This window comes from Mastigoproctus giganteus, chromosome 4 (assembly GCF_048544385.1).
Source record: "Mastigoproctus giganteus isolate SK-2022 chromosome 4, ASM4854438v1, whole genome shotgun sequence".
Classification (NCBI taxonomy): Eukaryota; Metazoa; Arthropoda; class Arachnida; order Uropygi; family Thelyphonidae; genus Mastigoproctus; species Mastigoproctus giganteus.
In genome coordinates, this window is record NC_143578.1 from 242,402,070 (window position 1) to 242,421,556 (window position 19,487).

The 19,487-nt window shown below is 42.0% G+C and overlaps 1 protein-coding gene across 1 annotated transcript in view; it reads left to right on the plus strand.

Moving 5' to 3' along the window:
- LOC150087572 (uronyl 2-sulfotransferase homolog pip-like) overlaps positions 1 to 19,487 on the plus strand; it is a 47,272-nt gene that overhangs the window by 22,929 nt on the left and 4,856 nt on the right. The window contains exons 2-5 of the mRNA XM_090371254.1: positions 1,799 to 1,994; positions 10,928 to 11,034; positions 12,409 to 12,629; positions 17,084 to 17,163. Of these exons, the coding sequence (XP_090227380.1) occupies positions 1,927 to 1,994; positions 10,928 to 11,034; positions 12,409 to 12,629; positions 17,084 to 17,163 (476 nt within the window). The 5' untranslated portion in view covers positions 1,799 to 1,926. The remainder of the gene's footprint in view (positions 1 to 1,798; positions 1,995 to 10,927; positions 11,035 to 12,408; positions 12,630 to 17,083; positions 17,164 to 19,487) is intronic.

Consider the following 19,487-nt stretch of genomic DNA (forward strand, 5'->3'; position numbering starts at 1 on the left):
GAAGTCCAAGCTTCTCTAGATGGCATTCTCCTTCCAGTGGTAAATATACATACAGATTTGAGAGTCATCTTCGATTGCAAACTGACCTTCAAGCCCCAAATTGACAAACTCATAACGAAATTCAGCCAAATGCACTGGACTACCAAACAACAACTACTCCACGTTAAGGATCTGGATGTGACTCGGTGGTACGTATACCCCTCTGTGTACTACGTGTTATACGCCTCAGAAATATGGGCATCTGCAGCCCCCACGAATATCAAGCGTGTGTACTCCTCCGAATACTGACTCCTTCGTTGGATCACACATAAATATCATCGTCCACCCCAGCAAAGAACAACTACGATGGCAACCGCACTGAACTTTGCCCGACTGCCAAACCTTATAATGGAAAGACGCCTCACACTAACTGCCAAAATGACCACTGGAATAATCTCGGAGCCAAACATATGGGAACTGTACAGCTGGAGAATCCCTCAACCCGGACTGAAGTCAGCTCCAACACTTATAGCCAACCATAATAGACTAGTCGTTAGCGACCGTTTTCTCCCCAAGCAGATGCTTATCACAGTCCAAACAATTGAAGGCGACCTCTACAAATTTGTCAAGGATCGCAAATACCGGAGAGAGAGAGAGAGAGAGAGATCCTTGATGGCCTAAACTCAACCAGGCAAACTGCACAGTAATGTGGCAGTATAATAAATTTAAAAAGGATGTCTGTATAATATTGTATATGATGTCAAAAATGCTGTATAATATCTTTATGAGTATATTGTGAATAATATAACCGAAACTTATATTGTTGGCCCTGGGGGATGAACCCGAACTTCGATGTGGGCCCGTCCTCAAGGCCTTTGTCACCAATCCAATGTGAAGCCCCTGGCATTCCTGCTGTGAAGGGTACATTGTATACATTCTTTTGTACACAATAAAGATTATTTATTTATTTATTAATTATTGATATAAAATGTTTAAGAAATGTGATTGAATCTCAACAATAAAGATTCGTGAAGTGATTCGTGCTAAAGGAGAGAGTTATTAAGGGAAAAATTGCGCAGATGACTGATTTTTATCCGTTGTCTGCATATCGTACACAATAAGGATTGAAACAGTTTCACCCTATGTCAAAATGGAAAGAAAGAAAGGCACAGTTAACGAGACAAGAACTGCGTCTAAACCCCGAACGGGAAGATTGTACGTCACCCCAAAGAGTTTTTTCGCCAGGAAAACGCGGTTGCATCGTGAATCGTTTAAAGAAGCAGCGGCATTTCTGTTAGATTGCTGTGAAGGAACGCGTGACCTCCGACTGCACTGCAGACACGAAGAGCATCCCGGCCACGAAGACGATTAGTTCCAGATGTGTCCTTCAAGGTCCCTTCGGCGCTCGGGTGTGCATTCGACAGCGTCAGCTGCTAATCAACACTCGATGAGCATCCGCATTGGGGGGGAGGGCGTTTCCCTTGGAAACAAGTTGAGAGGGAAACTCCCCCTTCGCCACCTGGGGTTCTCGTTAGTACAGCGAACGCGAAAAGATCGTTTTACCTTCTGCAAACGAATGCCCAATCAGGAATCGACGTAATCCCCACAAAAACTTTATTAAAAACAACCGACAGATCGGCCGATGTTTAGAAAATTAATTAAACGGGCTCGGCCAGATAGCGTCTGTGGTCTCGAAAGGGCAAACGCCTCACGCGTATTCGACACAGACTCCGTACTCCGAAGGTCGCAGGTATTTCTCCAAATTTACGGGAGCAGATTTGCGCAGGAGCTGATAAATGAATTCTTCACTCCCCTCTAGGTTGAAGACGCCGGGGTCGCAGCGAGGACGGTAACTCCGACACACCGAGCTTGACGGAGAGAGAGAGAGGGAAAATGCCATCTGCGGTGACCGTGACGTAAGCTGAACCCGAGGGGTGGAGGACTGACATGAGACCAATCGTCGCAGTCCTGATGACGGAGGATACGGGGCAAGGAACGAACCGGATCTGGCCCAGGTAGGTTTCCTTTTTTTCTTTTCAGCCAAGTTGTTTCTAATCCAAGTTAGAGACTAATGTGGAATCAATGAAATCACTTGACAACAACCCCCCCCCCCCCATATATTCTCTTCATTGTACCCTGGGCGGCGAGAGAGAGAGATAAACTCTCCTAGGTAGTGCCCAGGAGCACTGCTCAAGCCATACAGAGACAGAACCCCCTCCTGACTTTGAACCAAGATACAAAGCAAGTGAACTTGAAGGACAGCAATCAACTCACAGTGCAACCTCCCTGATGCTTTGGGCAAAATGAGTGCAGGATTTTCGGTAAATTTCCACCTTGCAAACTCTCCTTTTGCCTGCGGAACAACCCTTCATATGTCTGATCGATAAAAACCTGGTCGATAAGAGAAAGTTAACCGGAGATCCTGACGCCGGATGTCCTGTTGCTTCTCACGTGTCACGTCCTGTGTCCGTGGATGTCCAACCCGACATCGCACATATCCCAACAGATAGCAAAAGAGGAGGTGGAGTCTTCATTCTGTTTTTGTGGAAGTTTAATCTTAAATGAGTCCCTCAGATAATTTTCAGGCCACGTGTAACATCTTCAAGACAACAGAAACAAGTTGTCGTCGTTTATACTTCCTTCCGACTACTCCCAGACCGCCAGAAGTGATTTATTAACAGGGTTAGCAGCCAACAGAATCATTGTTGGAATCATTTTGATATCTTCGATTTGGAAGGTTAAGAAACGTTCATTTCCACTCAGACCATGTTCCTTAAGGGGCCCGAACCATTCCTATGTTGAGTGAGACGCTGACTGATGAAGTCTCTACAACTGCATCCTCAATGAAACATAGAAGTAATCCTGTCTCTTCCCAAAGCACGGAGGATCCATCAGTGATGACATTTGGCCCTGCTGCCGTGATGAGCATATAATAGTAATACATTACCAATTATGGACACTTACTAATAGCAAAGATTATTTATCATCACACCAGAAATAGCCACATTAGGGCTGCTCGACAAGCTAAGATCCTCAGGCGGACCAATATTTGGTTCCAGGGGGAACTCAAAGAAGCATTCTACATAAAACAGAAAGCATTCAAAAGATAAAAATTCACCTCCCAACTGATAATGACAATTATACCATGTTGCTTCCCACAGTTCTTGCAAACTGGATGGTTATGGTATATCTTCTTCGATGGCCATCGAAGTCACGCTAGAGTGTAGATTACACGCGCTTTGAGAGACTGTGGTTCAAGCCAACTTGTTTACTAAATACGGTAATGTTCCTTTATCTCTGTATCTTGTGACCTCCTCTAACTTTATTTAAGAGTTCGTTCCAGCTTATTCCAGAGGTGCTCATTTGGATCGAGATCTGATAAATAGGAGGTTGTTGTAGGGTTTAGGCGCATCAGCAACTTAGGCCATATTGCGCCGTATGTAATATGCCTATAAATTGCTTGTGTTCTCTAGTCGATTTGCTATTTGCTAGAAGAAAAAATCCGAGTATCCGGGAGAAAAAAAACCATACTATCTTCGCCTGAGACCAACTAACTCGGCCACGTTGTCAAAAAGGCCCATAAAAATTCCTCACGTCATCGATAAGATTCGAACTTGGATCGTTTCCACGTATGGGAAGAACAGTGATTATACCAACTGTCCTACCCACGAGGACGTTATCTTGCATTTCTTGTCACCCTCCTTTGTCCGTTTCTGACCATAGGATCGCAGTTGGCTGAATGTTATTTCAGGCTTGAAGGATTTTACCTTTAAATATCACGGACATTTCTCTACCTTTCAAGTAGTTTTCAATCCAGTTTAGTGCCTGTCCTCTGAGACCATAGTGATGCAGTTTGTTGATTAGTCTCTGATGGACTACCTTGTCGAAGGCTTTGCTTAAATCAAGGAAGATGGAGTCGTTTGTTTTCCTTCGTCAAAAGCCTGGGATATATTCGAAACAAACGAAATCATATCTGTGCAGGTGGAACGACCCTTGATAAATCCGTGAGATTAATCTGACAAATTAAGTTTCATAAAGTTAAATAGCTGCTTCATTACAATGGATTCAATTATCTTTGAGAGTGTATTCAATTGACAAACTGGTCTGTAATTGTTGGGTGAGGATGGGTCTCCTTTTTTGTAAAGAGGGGTAACAAAGGCCTTTTTCAGTTGAGCCGGATAGATTTCACTCTCAAATACCCATTTTATTAAGTGAAGTAATGGCTTTACAAGTGTGGTCCCACATTTTTTCCATAAGACAGTAGGGATACAGTCCGGGCCTCGTGTAAGGTCCTTTTTCATACTGTGGATTTTGCTCAACAATTCTGCTTGGTTGACTTCAAATGCTGTTAGTGTATCAATGCAGTTGAGAGGAAAATTTTCGTTACCTTCCATCCCTTCATCTGCTGTATCTGTTTTGTAAATGTTTTCAAAGTTGCTAGCAAGGTAGTCCACCTCAGACAGAGATGACAAATCACTGGGAATATCTAGCGTGTTTTACAGCCGCATTTTGATTTTTTGCTTTGAAATAGCTGAATATAGCTGAAAAAGCTAAAGTTACTTAAACCTTACGAAATCATCCCAACAATTTGGAGATTTTATCACTTCAAACCTATTCCAAAGATTAAGAAGCCAAAATCTTCTAAAGACCTGCGACCAGTTCTGCATCAGCTGTTCTCTGCTCAAAATATTTGTAAAAGTGATTCAGCCACCGTGTCACTAACACTCTAACACAAGCACAGACCCGAGTACCTTCGTATCATTCACAAAAGATCAACAAGTACCAATCTTCTGCATACCCTCTTCAGGGTGAAGAAGAAGAAGAAGAAGTGCAGCCATTGTCAACCCACTGCAGGATGGAAGCCTCCTCAACAATTCATGCTGAGGGAAATGGACCATAATCTGCCACGCTGGTCCAGTGCGGGTTGGCAGATCGACCGTATTCAGCAATCAGGGGCTTGAACCCCGGTCTACTCAAAGAGCGTGTGCTACTGCACTCCCGCTCCTGCCCACTCGGCTACAGGGTACACCCTCTCAACAACAGACCCCAGATAGACTTTATCTTCGTTTATATAAAATCAGCATATGACAGAGTATACCTCTTTTCACATACTCAAACACTACTTCAGATTGTCAGATACCAAATTGCAAATTTTGGAGTCAATCTTACCATCAAGACATATGCTAGCTTCCCACAACAACGTCTAAGTAACCTTCGATGTCACAAGAGGCTAAACTTGCCAAGCTCCTTTCAGTCGATTTAACCAAGGAGGCTCCGATCGAAACTATCAACAACTTACCGAACAAGGCTACTGTTGGCCCGAATGGCTTTCCCCAAATAATCTGAAACCTGTTCGTTGTAGAATCTCCAACCGTTGTTAAGTTTCAATCAAATCCTAAACTCAAGACTAACTCCTTAAGCATGGAGCATTCTATCTTAGACAGATACATCGTCGAGTGAAGTAACCAAGGGTTCTGGTCTCTGTCTATTTGTTGTGGACTGCTCAGAATCTTTGAAAAGGCCCATAAAGGACAACGCCTCTCCCACAGACCTTCCGCATTAAGGTTCTCAAATGACCACCAACCTATCAACCGTTTGCTGTTTCATTTGAGATACAAAAAACCTGGACAGAATGTCTCAAGCTGTGAAGGATAAGTTCCCCAACAAGTCCCGACTTGTTTTTTTTTTTTTTTTCACTCGGATTTGATCCAGCTAAAGGGTGTCAATTGGGAACAACAAACCACATGCCATTAATTAATTTATCCTCTCGAGTAGAATTTATATATTTCCCTGCACGTTTTATGATTATCTTTTGTTGGAAGCTGCATATTAGCGACGACCCCTCGTGGAGTCACTTTTGGTGTTTTGGCTTGACATCCTCGCTTACTCCACGGTTGCAGATTTACGAGACACGTGGCTGTTTATGAAATACGACTCCCGTCGGGGTGGCCGAGAATAAAATAAATACGCAAAAATAAAAGGGCGAAACGAGAGACGCACAGATTGTCGGCCAAAACAAGGTCTGATGTTGCAGCCAGGGCCCGTGTCTCATTACGGACGCTGTTAAAAGAGACGCGGAAATGAAATAAATAGCTTCAATTGGCCCGTTTCCATCGTGGACAGGCGAAATGACTTCGATGCGAGGCTTTCCGAGAACAAATCCCTGAAAATGGTTTCCAGTTCCACTTCGCGCGAAGAACACGATGATTCACTTTCTGCGAACAGCAACAGACGAGACGGGGTTGGAACTGGGACGGCAGTAAATGCGAGCAAACTACTCGAGTCGGTTCCAAAATAGCTCTCGGAACGCTGTCGGTTGTGGCCATTAAGAAAAATAGCTCTGACACCGCCACAGAACAATCCCGAATCGGTAAATTTATTGACGGGCGAAGGGACTGAGTTGCGTGCAATGTTGTTCGGCCCTTACTTTATATGTTATGTTCAAAAGCGAAAGACCGAACACGAATAAATTAAAATTTCTGTTTACACTCCGGAGGGACCAAATAAGGTCACAGGAGTTCAAAATATAGAGAGAATACGAGAACATTCTGCCGTAATTCATGGGGCTTTAAACACGGTCATTCAAAGCGTGTGCACTTTTGTACCCTCTCGCTCGATCTCTGAAATGAGGAGACAGCGAGAAACTTCGGACAGTTATAAGGGACATTTATAGGAGTGTATAAGAATTACCAAAAAGGTCGCATTACAAAAGTCGATACAAGATACTAAAAAATATGATCTCGTGACATCAGTACGGCGTGTGATCCCCTCCAACGGCCAAACAGGCCTTACAGTGGCGAACCATTCTCGTACAAGGGTTTCTCTAAGGTTCTATGGCAGCAACAAATCCAAATCCCATTCTTCTACCAGCACAGACCTTAGCTCACCAAGTGACCAAGAAGTTGGCTGTCGGTGTGCAATGCGACAGATCCTAACAAATGTTAGATGGGATTTAAGTGTGCTGATTGTGCTGGCCATGGCAGTCGTTGGATATCTTCAGTTTCATGAGAGTTCTCCACCACTTGAGCTTTATGTGCAGTGGCGTTGTCGTGCATGAAAAGAAAATCTGGGCCAACCACACCCCTTAAAAGTCACACATGGGGTTGGAGGATCTGTTCTCAGTACCTCTGCGCAGTTACTGTACCCCTATCAAAAACATGAAGAGGGGTACGGCCATTGATCATTATTCCGCCTCACACGAGAACACCGCTTCCACCATAAGTGCCCCTTTCTCTGATGTTGGAGCGGTGCTATCGCATTCCTTTTTTGCCTCCAGATTAAATAGCGTCTGCAGTCAACGCCCAAAACCCACTTCAACAGATTTCTCGGCTTAGAGTATTGGACTCATCGGAGAACAGAACTGTACCCAATTTGTCAGGGCTCCAGGTCACATGTTCTTGGCACCAGTTTCGATGAGCTTTGCGCTTGTTTCGGTTTAATGGGATGTGGACATGTGTATAATGTAAAGGGATACATAAAGGGCTAATGGGATATATACCACCCGCTTCGTTATGCAGAGTCCACTTCAATTGAGTCTTCTTAACACAGTCCGGTTGGAAATGTTTTCACCTGTGGCCGTAGCAACCCCAAGAGACAGTTGATGGCAGGACATCGTAGGGTTCAGTCTTGCTATTAGAGCCAGATAGCGGTCTGTTCTGGTTGACATCTCTTGGCCATCTCTTCTTGTAATTGTTCCTGTCTCCGGAAACTGCTTCCATTTTGCCGAGACAACACGGCGTGACATATTAAGCCAACGTGCCACCTCTGCCTGCAGTTACCCCACCATATCAAAGAATCTAAACAATGATGACTTGCCATTCTGAGTACGGGAGATGCTATCCCGCTGAGCAAAACAGAAAACGGGAACGTAGTGATGTGGTCGCAACCAGTGAATAATTTGCATAATGTGTGGCTCTCTAAGGTGGTAGATCGACTTCTATTGGATACTCGGAATTTGCCTGGCAGGATGCCTATTATGTCAAATATTATTTTGTTGAGCAGTGTATCTTGGAAAATTATTTCAACATTACAAGTAAAATGCTCTACGAATTTTGTTAGCAATTCTAAAACCTTCCAGTTACTCATCAAAACTATAAATATAGATGCCTGGTCACTCCCTCCCACATACCTTTCGCTGCAGCTCTTGAACCTTTCCTTGCATCACAACAGGACTTTCTGTCTTATGCAGACGACATTAAATTCTATATAACATCATCTAATCCTAATCAAGCAGCTAACATGAATTGGCCAATCAAAAAACACGACGAGAAAGGTATCTAGAGTCAGTTTAGAACTTAATCACGCTAAGTCAGCTCAAATGACCTTTGCAGAAAAAAGATTAAGGAACGTCATAGAAATATATGTGGCAGGGAACCTGTAGGAAAAGTCATCACGCATAGGGACTTATGCTTATCGTGGGATGAGGGCCTCACATTTCAACAGCATCTCAACGTTACCAGAACGAAGACATAAGCAGCAATGTGGCTACTTACACCAAGAGCTCGCAGAAATACATGACCCCTCATTATCCGATATATACAACGCTGCCTTCATCCCATAGCATTATGTCTGGGAATGAAGTGCCCTCAACGCCCAAAACTCACTTCAACAGATTTCTCGGTTGGATTATTGAATCCTTAAATGGCTGAATAGAATAACTGGGAGACAACATCATTTCTAGATTGGTGCTCTACTCGAATTGAGAAGTGGTTTTGGAAACAGCAAATTGCTGTTTCCAAGATATCCTAACACTAACTAAACTTATAAACGAGCCCATCGATGTCCCCAGAATCGATGATATCATCGAGATTCCCAGGACAGTAAGACACTACCAGGCTGACTCCCGCTTCCTCTTCAAGTGGGACTAGGCAATCTTGGTCGCTAAGTAACGTTTCCCAGAAACGCAATCCAGCTTATCAACAGACTAGCGATTGACCTAGACGAGTTCTGCGAATCAAATCATGTAGATAGGAAAAACTGCAGGAAACCTTCATGTAGATGGACCTATGGAATCTACTACCCAGTGGAGAAATCCAACAAACCCAGATGCTGAAGAGTGTCAAGGTGCACCCCTGAATCATGCTGCTCAATTTAAACTTAATTTTTAAATATTTCTTATGTATGGCAGTTAATTAGGTAAGTTGACCTTGTTAAATGTCACCTTCTTAGAAGGTCAGAGGAGGTGCTCGGCCCAGTTCCACGACAGTTTCTTTTCGTAATCCCGCTTTCAAACTGGCAACGAAGTGCCAAACAGCGATCCCCAAACCTCATCCCACACGCACGCGCACTTTGCCTATTCCCTAGCATCCCTTCCACTTTGCCTTAATTAAACGATGATTGCCGCTCCAACGACATTCAGCGGTGGCCATGAACCCGACTCCTCGGCAGGACAGTGACGACCACGCTTAATTTTGTCGTAAAGTGCGGATGGGCGGGGGAAGGGGGGTTCTGCAGAAACACCACCAGCGGCGACAAGTTTTTTTCTCTTCGTTTTTCCTTTTTGCAATTCCAATTTCGTCAAAGGATTTCGCTTCCGATGAAAGTGCCGCGCGTGGATTCACGGATTGCCATTGTTCGGAGGAACATCACGAGCGCTGGAGTATCCGGAGATCACGTGACGTTAAACATCATTTATTCGCCCCCTTCAATCCCTTAATCTCGGTGGACAGTCGCGAAAATTCACGCACATTTCTCGAGAAACATTTCTAAAATTAAGAGATGGGAAACAAAGTATTTCTTCTTATTATTATTATTATTTCGTAACTCCCCCCACACCCCTACGGAAGTGTACAGATATACCCCCCTGGGGTGTATCAATAAACAACAATAGCAATTATGTAATAAAACAGCGATAATTGCATTTTATGTGCAAATCTTTCACATTACGGGGTGTGATTAAAAAGTTCGGGAACCGACCTTGTTTCTTGAAAATTTGGCGTCTAGACAGTGACCGATGAATCCCGCTCTAAATTAGCGAGCGAATAGAAGTCTGGTACACCACACTTCTATTCGCAATTTAAAATGAGTGATTTTAGTGAGCAGCGCCAAATTTTGTTTCCATTAGGGGGGGAAATGCAATAGAAACCCACTAAAGAGAAGATGCCGGGTGTGTTGTTCGAAGACTTTTCAGGGGATCGCAAAGTTTAAAGAGGGCCGCTTGTCGGCTGAAGCTGTGAATGCCCTTTCGCTTCAAATCCAATAATTCAATTGCTCGTGTTCGTGATGTCATCAGGAGTGCTTGCTGTTTAACTACCCAGAAGAAACATGCTGCTACTGACCCAGTAGCAGCATGCTCCTTCTAATCGTAAATGAATCCGGCTATGATCTGGAAACAAAGTCCCAACGTCTCAATGGAAGACTCCGTCTTCTCCCAGGCCCAAAAAGCTATGACGATAATTTCAATGGAATGTGAAGATCGTATTTTTAGTCTAATTTCTCCTTAAATTTATTCAAACTACCCACATCCACAACAACAAATGGTTGTTTGTTCCAACAATCATTCCCCCCCTCCCGAATGAAAGCAAATTTTCGCGTATCATTCATCTACAGCCTTCCGTGTTCAATTTGAGTTTGTCCAAGTGAAAAAGCAAATAAATGCCGGGAGAAAAAACCAAGCTACCTCTCCTAAGACCGACTAGCTCAGCCACGTTGTCAAAAAGCCCATAAAAATTCCTCACGTCATCGACGAGATTTGAACTGGAATCTTTTCGAGGGAAGGACGGCGATTCTACCAAGAGTACTACCTCAAAGTTTCTGTTCTGAACTCAATTCCTGGTTTCTGTAATGAAAAAGAAGGCAAAAAAAAATGTACTGAATTGAATTTTTATTTTATTTTATTTTAATTTTCGGCAAATCCCCGAGAACCCTTTCCGAGCCCATACAATAAAGAGTTGTTGTTGTTCTTCTTCTTCTTCATGATTTCATCATTTGTCTTTCCTTCCTCCCACAGGTGCTGTTTTCTTGCCTTCCTAGCTCTGATGGCCTGCTACAGCGTCTACTCATTGATCAGCGTCCCTGCTTCTCTGCCACCACTTCGCTTTCAAGGGGACGACACCCGTAAGTTGAATCCATTCTTTTGTTGTTTGAAATTACGTTACGATGGCACTAAACGAATCCCACACATCCAGTAGATAGGTGTAGATATGAATATTTTGTAAATCTGTACTCATTGTAATGTAATAAAATTAAAAGAATAAGTCAAAATTCTTATTTATATACACTCCGGCCTAAAAGTTTGGGATCATGTTTTATTTTGATTATTAAAAGACCAACCGATTAACGAATTTTTATTAAAATGTTTTCTGTAGCGCATAAAAATCAAAAAACTGAAATATTATTTAAGAAATTTCTAGAATTTTCCAGAAAGGTGTAAAAGATTCCTAAATGTGGTAAAAGCTTCTAGATGGTTGTAGAAAGTGGGAGTATTGTTTCAGTATTATAGAAGATTGCAGTGTTTTTCAATGATAGAAATTGAGGAGTAGAAGCTGTAACTTATAAAAACTTCCAGTGTCTGCATCCACTGGAAAACTTCGTTTTAAACAAGCAGGACTTCATGGTCGTGTAGCGGTCAAAAACTAGAAAGTCGATAGGAAGTGTTGGCTTGGATTAAGAGCCATCAACATTCGGTAAATGAAGAGTGGAAAAGCAGACCGTGGACGGATGAATCCAGATCTGACATTTTTGGATTCAAGTGTAGAGTTTATGGGAGACGATCAACTGAAGAAAAGATGGCCCTACGTTGTTTAGTGGCTAGAGTCAAGCACGGTGGTCGTTCCATCATGATCTGGGGTTGCTTTTGTTTTTATGGAGTGGATGACTTCGTCAGAATTGAAAGAGTTTTAAGAAAAGAAAGTTATAAAAACAATATCTTCTGAACTTCGACTTTGTGGACGAAATTTTATATTACAACAAGACCCGATGCACAACTCTAAGGAGGGGTATTGCAAATTATGGCGTGACCATCGCAATCGTCTGATTTTAACCCAATAGAGCTTTCGTGGGGTCATCTAGACCTCAAGTCCGAGAAGTTTTCCCATCTTCACAGAATTTATGGGGAACCTTGCAGATCGCTTGGAATAATGTTGGTGAAGACACCATTACATAATTGATTACCAGAATGGCGTGGAGGATATTTTGATGAAAAATCAGTAGACTTGTCATACGCTGTGATTCAAAACTTTTAGGCCGGAGTGTACATCGATAAAATTAATTGCTGTCATTTGTCTTAATAAGAACCTATCTAAGAAAAATATTAAATTATAAAATCCAATCCCTAAAATACAAAACTGCGTTGAGATTCGGGCAAATACAGCCCCGGGCTAAATGCGAGAGCATTTAAGGACTCGAACGCTCTATTTAATTGGAGGGGAGGCAATTTCTGCGATTCCATTTCTTTTGCTTCAACGATGTCTTTTTGTTTTTTCCGAACAGCTTGCGATTGCTCTCCCGAAACTCCCAATCTGGACGTGAGCGGCGACGAAGAGGATCGGAAGTTTCACCATCTCGACTCGCAGAGGGTGTTCTACAATCGCGTGCCAAAATGTGGAAGCACCACTCTGTACACGCTCATGAGAAAGCTGGCGACAGCCAACGGGTTCGTCCATTACAACTCGAAGGTGTACGACAAGAGGATGGTGGACGAAGAGGAACAGGTAGGTGAAGGCTATTAACCCCAAGCTGCTTGGGGCGGCCAGTTCACAATGCGAAGTCGAGGAAGTACTCGAATCTCTCTGACATCCAGACGCCTCATTTGCCTTGACACTAATCAAAACGACCCGACTCCCCCACGCACACTCGCCCACTCGGCATAGAGGCCTCTCTGAGGTAATGGAATCGAGAAGGGGAATGAAAAGGGGGGAAACTGCCTTAATTGCGGTGACATTGCATGCTGGGTCACAACTCAAATGTACCGCTTCAAATAGATCGTTTATTTTTCCATATTTTCGGCCCGGGATCGATATAACAATGAAGAAATAATAATTTTAAAAATTCATAATTTTCCCCGGGCGTTTTTCGAACCTGCCACCCATTTGGGATCATCTCTCATTTTTCAGCAGATCTGACCAACCTAAGTTAATTACAGCACTGCTCATAATTACGCCTTAAATACGCAACCTTAAATAAGTATCAAATATAGTTTTAAACAGACACCTCTCCTATTTTTTTTTAAATTAAGAAAGTAAGCAATAATTTAATCAGTATTATCATTACTCGTATGGAATTTTGCAGGAGGGATTCAGATTTGAGTGAAAATAAACAGCCAAACAAAAATTTTCGATACTTACGAGGCGGCTTACTTTATAGGAGAAGGGCATCGTGGGAAGGGGACGTCAAAACAAAGTAAACGTGGTAAAAGACTCATTTTGAAAAGTTACAATAAACTAAAAGATGTGAATAATTGTAGAATTTAAGGTTTAGACGAATAGGAAAAGGCAGCTACTGAACAGCGATAGTTTTCATTGGACAACCTCTTATGGGTAAGGAGTTATGATATTCTAAAGATTAAATTAAATTAATTGGGAAAACTTAAATAAATGTGAATGAAATTGTATTTATTTAGAAGGATTGTATTTATTTATTTACGACTTAGAGAGCATTACTTTGGAAAGATTTGACCAGTGTTATAAATTATACTTTTCACATTATTTTCAATATTATACAGACATTATACTTTGACTTTATTGTACTGCCCACATTACTGTGCAGTTTGCCTGGTTGAGGTTAGGCCATCGAGGACCTGTCTTTGGTATTCTCGATCTTTGGCAAATTTGTGGAGGTTGCTGTCGATTGTTTGGACTGTGGTGGGCATTTGCCTGGGGAGAAAAGCAGTCACTAAGGGCTAGTCTATTAGGGTTGTTCGAGGAATACAGTGACGATATCACCCATCTTGACTGGCCTCCAAATCCACCTGACTTCAATCGAACTGAACACCTGTGGGATGCTTTGGAATGGGAAGTGAGCCGTATGGACAGCAGCCTTCATAATTCAGTGAACACTGAGTGTATGTATACACCGATTTGGCTTTCAATGAGCAACACGTACCTGTCTTTTTGCCCGTACACGTGTTGGCACACACTCCACAAGGTGTCCTGTGGTAGATACACCTATACGTTGCACAATGTGTCCAGTAGCGCCCCCATAAGGCTGTTTTTGTAAATAATATTGGTACTGGAAGCACCGTAAGAAAAAGGTCATCTCGGTCCCTTATAAACGGTTATCACGTGATGTCTGGATTGTTTGTGTCTCGGTACCCAAAACACGTTGCAGTATTTATCGAAGAAACATCGTGTAAGCGATATTATTTCTGGTTTTTGTTTTTCCTTTTTCACCGGAAATGTTTTCTTTACTTCAGCCCCCCACTGTTTCCGCCCACTTAGCTACAGACATCATCGAAGAGTACTGTCTGACGCTTCCAACCATATAAGTCCCCTTCCCCGATCGCTATCTCGAATTGGGCCTCTGCCAGTTAACATTGTTAGGCAAATATGATACGCGAAGCACTCGGCCAATGAGAAAACGCGTGGGAATAAAATAAGAAACGCTATTGAAATGAAGCAGTCGCTCTGTTGAATGTCACCAATCATCCGAATGTGCCTGCCAAAGAGAAAAACACGTCGAGTTTTGGAGAGGATCCAATCGATGCTTCATCGTTGGTGTTTTTGGTCGTCAAGTTTAATTCCCACTGGCACACTCCTTAATGTTCACGTTGATATGCACTCGGTGGGTAATCCATTATGACCCTCTTCTCCCAAGGAACCGAATGCACCGCTTTTGCTCCTATTTTCATTTACCGTATATTTCGGCATATAAGTCACCCTTCAAATTTTAAACGAATTTTTAGTTCTTCAACTTATACAAAATATTCAATTTATTAGGACTTGGAAAACTTGATCACTGACTCAGCAGTCGATTTCGGATGGCCTTGGTTGGTTAACTTTGTTATTAGTACAACGTATCCTCCCTCTCTCATTCTCTTCTTTAATTCGCTACCCGAAACAAAGGAAGTTGAGTACTGTTACATTTATCTTCAAATTAAAGAACAAAAACTGTGGGGGGTCGACTAATTAGGGAATTTGCGTCGAATAATTTTTGCATCTGCCTGCTGTGTCGAAAGTGTCTGGAAAACACTGCTGTGGTTGTTCATAGTAGTGAGAAACATTAACAAAATAAATGAGAAATATTACCAGAGAAAATATCATTTAAGAAAAAAAGCTTTATGGAGATTTACATCTGAAATCTCTTGTAATCTATCTTGAGGTTATAAAGGTTACTCCAAGTATAACTTTAATCCAATTACACCGTTCTAAAAGTTTCTGAAAAGAGTCAAAGAAGGCGTCCAAAGAAAATTTCTTTTTCCTCTACATCCTGGACAGTTCTCACCTTGGGAAAGAGGAAGAAGACGGCTGGTGCTAGATCGGGCGAGTAGGGTGGACGGTTGATCTGTACAGTCCCAGGTTTCGTCAGAAATATCTTCACAAGTGTGGAATGGGTGGCAACATTGTTAAGCAACAAGAACCAGTTGCATTTCTCCCGAAATTGCAGCCTCACCCGAGAAATGTACTTCAATATTCTTTGAAGCACCTGTATGTAGAACGACTCTCTCTTCTTCAGGTATAAATTCCTTGTGGATCATACCCGGTTTGTTGAAAAACATTGACCAGTAGTCTTGATCCTGAACTTCTGTAAACGAAACTTTTTGGGCCTTGGTAATGATTTTGAAGTCCGCTGATGCGTCATCTCTGGGTAGTACCGAAACACCTAACCCTCACCTCCAGTGACAATACAGTCAAAGAAGTTAGGACTGTTTTTTTTTTTTGGTTTTTTTTTTTTTGTTAGTTGTTGGCGCATCGGCTTCTGTGGCCATAATTCACCTCCCAAAGTGTTTGCATTTTACTCTGATCCAAGCCCGAGGCGGGATTCGAACCCGCGACCTTTGGGTTGCCAGGAAGGCACTTTACCCACCTGGTTAGCCCGGTCGGCAAGTTAGGACTGTCTTGACAAGTCCGGATGAAGTCTTCGCATGATGGCACTCTTCGTTGCATCTTCTCATCTGTGCGGCTGTGCAGCACAAATTTTGCACAGATCTTCCTTTTTCTGAACATACATGCAGGATTGACGAATTGTCTCTTTATTCATATCCAAATCATCAACCATCATTCTGAAGGTTAAACGACAATCTCTTGCCACAATTTCCGAACTTTTGCAATTCTATCCTCATTTCGAGAGGTTAACGGACGCCCACTCCTTGGATCATCGCGAACATCCTCACGTCCATCTTTCATACGTTTCTGTTGCAGATTTTCCAGTTTTAAAACAAAATTTGATATTCGTTCGTTGCTCCATTGCAAAATCGTGACATGGAACGTAATGCTACCGACAAAACTGGTTGTTCATTCCAACTCAGCGTAGTGCACAATCTCTCTACCACCATCTGTTGGAGGAAGTTTGATTTACAACATCCGACTTTCGTTTATTTTCAAACTCATCGAACTTAATAGCAACAACGTCAGTCCGGGAACTTTATTGCCACACGTGTACAAGGGTGACATACTGAAGAAGGACCGTATGCATCTGGCACAACTGCGAACAGCTGAAGCAACTTACGATGGCAGGATATCATGGAACGAACGAAAATTGTAAAAGCACTTCTGCCTACGTGTAGCAGAAAGAAAGGTTTGTAAATGAGCCAAAAGGGTCATGGGAACGAAACCCTGAAAGAATGTAAACATTCAATTGGTTGGGCAGATCTCAGAAGCGTTGATGTTTGTTTTATTTTACCCTGTCTTTGATTTTCACTTTTTCTCTGAATTTTTGCATTGTGAAAGAACATGCTCCGACGGCAACGTTGGTTATTCCAGCTTATGAGGTTGCTGCTTTCAGGAGAATGGCCAATTACAGTTGTTTACAAGAACCAACTAAAAAGAAATAAAAGGAAGGCGGTTTAGTGTGTAATGAAACTGGATCATACCCATTTTCTTAAACACCAATTTGCAGAAGTTGCATAAAGTTTTATGAAATTTGAAATGTAGTTAAAACAGTTATAACTGAACTTTATTAAATTAATATAATCTGGTTGTTCTTTTAAAGTTGCTTGTTTGTCTGTTAGCGCAGAATTGTCCAGCGGATGAAGCACACCCCCGCCCCCTGCAGTTTCGATCGCCACGTCTTCTTCATTAACTTCACCAAGTAAGTACATTTGTTTCCCTGAATAAAGCAAATAAACAAACTGTTTAAAAAATAATTGCAACTTTTTATGTCAAAATAATCAACAATAAATCGCATTACTACTGGTATGGGCAGTTGTCAATAAATTGGATTCCGATGAGCTTGCCAAGCGATTTAATAACACTGAGGTCAGAGGGCCTTTGATTTATTCTGCATCTTGAAGAGGAGTGGTGGTCCCAGATGACAATATCCTGCTTCTATAGGTGCGATCATAGGCAAACTTCTAAGATGACATCTAACGATATGCAGCATTTGATAATGGATGGACCAGTCTGTGATGCTTAGACGAGTTTCGGTTGGAGTGGAGCGAAGGCCAGGCAGTGGAATGAGCCAGCAGCACTTGTTCAAAATTAAGGGCGCCGAAATCTGCCCGATGAGCATCTTCACAGTAATGAGAAGACCCTGTGCCTTAATGGGTTGAGGGATACGCTGCATCTAAATCGGCATTGTTGTAGAGCCTTGCTTTCCAATTTGCCAATCTTAGCAATCAAAACTCATTTGCCAACAGTTGCTTTATTGTCATTGGGACCGCTGAAGCCCATATTTGAGATCTACCAGTTTTGATAGATTGTGTACTGTTCCTATTTCTTCAAACTTCTTCACAATTTGCTTTATGGTCTTTGCTGTGGGTGATGTAAATTACAAATTTACATGAGCAGTTCCTCAAATTAGATTCCTTACTTAAGGACCACTTTTTCGGTTAAAATCCCAAAACTATCAATGCCAAGTAGTAGATACAAACTGATTCTTTTTTTTTTCATTAAAAACTCCAAACACGAAAGGTATTCGAAACTATAGTGCTTAGAATCGTGCTTGGGTTAAAGGTTGACAAAATGGAAGAAGATTACATTACACCTACTCTCGTGGGTAGCACAGTTCGTATAATCACCTCCTCCCCCCACACCTGGTGAAAAAGACTTGAATGCGAATCACGTCAATGACCAAAGAAATTTTTGTGGGTCTTTTTCACAATGTGGCTGAGTTAGCCTCTAAGCCCAGGGTAGCTAGCGTGGTTTTTTCTCTTGAAAACTGGAGTTTTTCATCCAGAAAACAGAAAATTGAACACAAAACACACACAATTTACAGACATGTTAAACGGCGCAATATGGCATAAGTTGCTGATGCGCCTAAAACCCTAAAAAAACAACGAATTAAAATTTTTTTATTGTAATTTTCAGGAAATATGCGTGAATGGAGTTTGTTCCAGAAAACGGAAGTTGAAAGAATAAATAAAGGAGAAGAAAAGCTGATTCTGTGAGTTTAACGTTGGACAATAAACGAATGCTGGCTGGTTGCAACACGTTCGGACTGGTTTGGAAGAGATAGCGGGAATTATAGAAGCTAATTCAGAAGAACAGTGCCCATGGAAGTATCTATCGAAAATCTGTTGTTGTTGTAGCAGGCTTTTAGAAGCATCAGTGACTAAGGCTATATTACTTGGTCTATGTCTTGTCAAATTGCGTGTGTCCTGAGATCGATTTTCTGTTTTCTGGACGAAAAAAAACCAAGTTTCCAGGAGAAAAAAACCATGCTACTCTCGCCTGAGACCGTCCAATTCAGCCACGTTGTGAAAGAGGCAGATACAAATTCCTTCATCGACGGGACTTGAACTCAAGTCTTTTCCACCCAGGATGGCAATCCTACCAACTATGCAACCCACGAGGACAGCAGAAAAGTCATGGAGCAGAAACAAAATGTCTAGGAGACAGGGAGTGGAGAAAATTTGTAAGAGGTGGTTTATTAATTAACCCAACTGCTCACTTTTTAATGAAGTCTAGAAGCCTAAGAGAGATTATGGGGACACTGCCCAGATTCGCGAACAATATTCAGTGGTAGGGCGGATTTCAGATTCGTACAGAATAAATAAATATTTGGAAGAAAATTAATGCCGAATTCGAAAGAGAAAACAGTTTTTTAAATGCAGAGGAAGCAATATTTGTGATGTGCTTATGCCAAGTTAGGAGTCAGGATAATCACTAATAAAGATATATGATCTTGTCTAGAAATCTGAGTGTCGTCGAAGATAAGAATAAGAGCAGAAGAATCCTTTTTTTCAAGATAAAAGACAGGATTGAGTTTTAGAAATATTCAAATGAAGTGAGTTATCTTTGCTCCACTGGCGAATTATGTGGAGATCAGCTTTTAAGGAATTCATGGTGGTGGATTTTCTCAAAGTGGAAAGTGGAATGCAATGTGCTATCATTAGCAAAACTATGAAGAGGATTTCTAGTCAGTGGAAGGAGGTCATTAATATACAAGAGGAAAAGAGTGGCAGAAAGGACTGA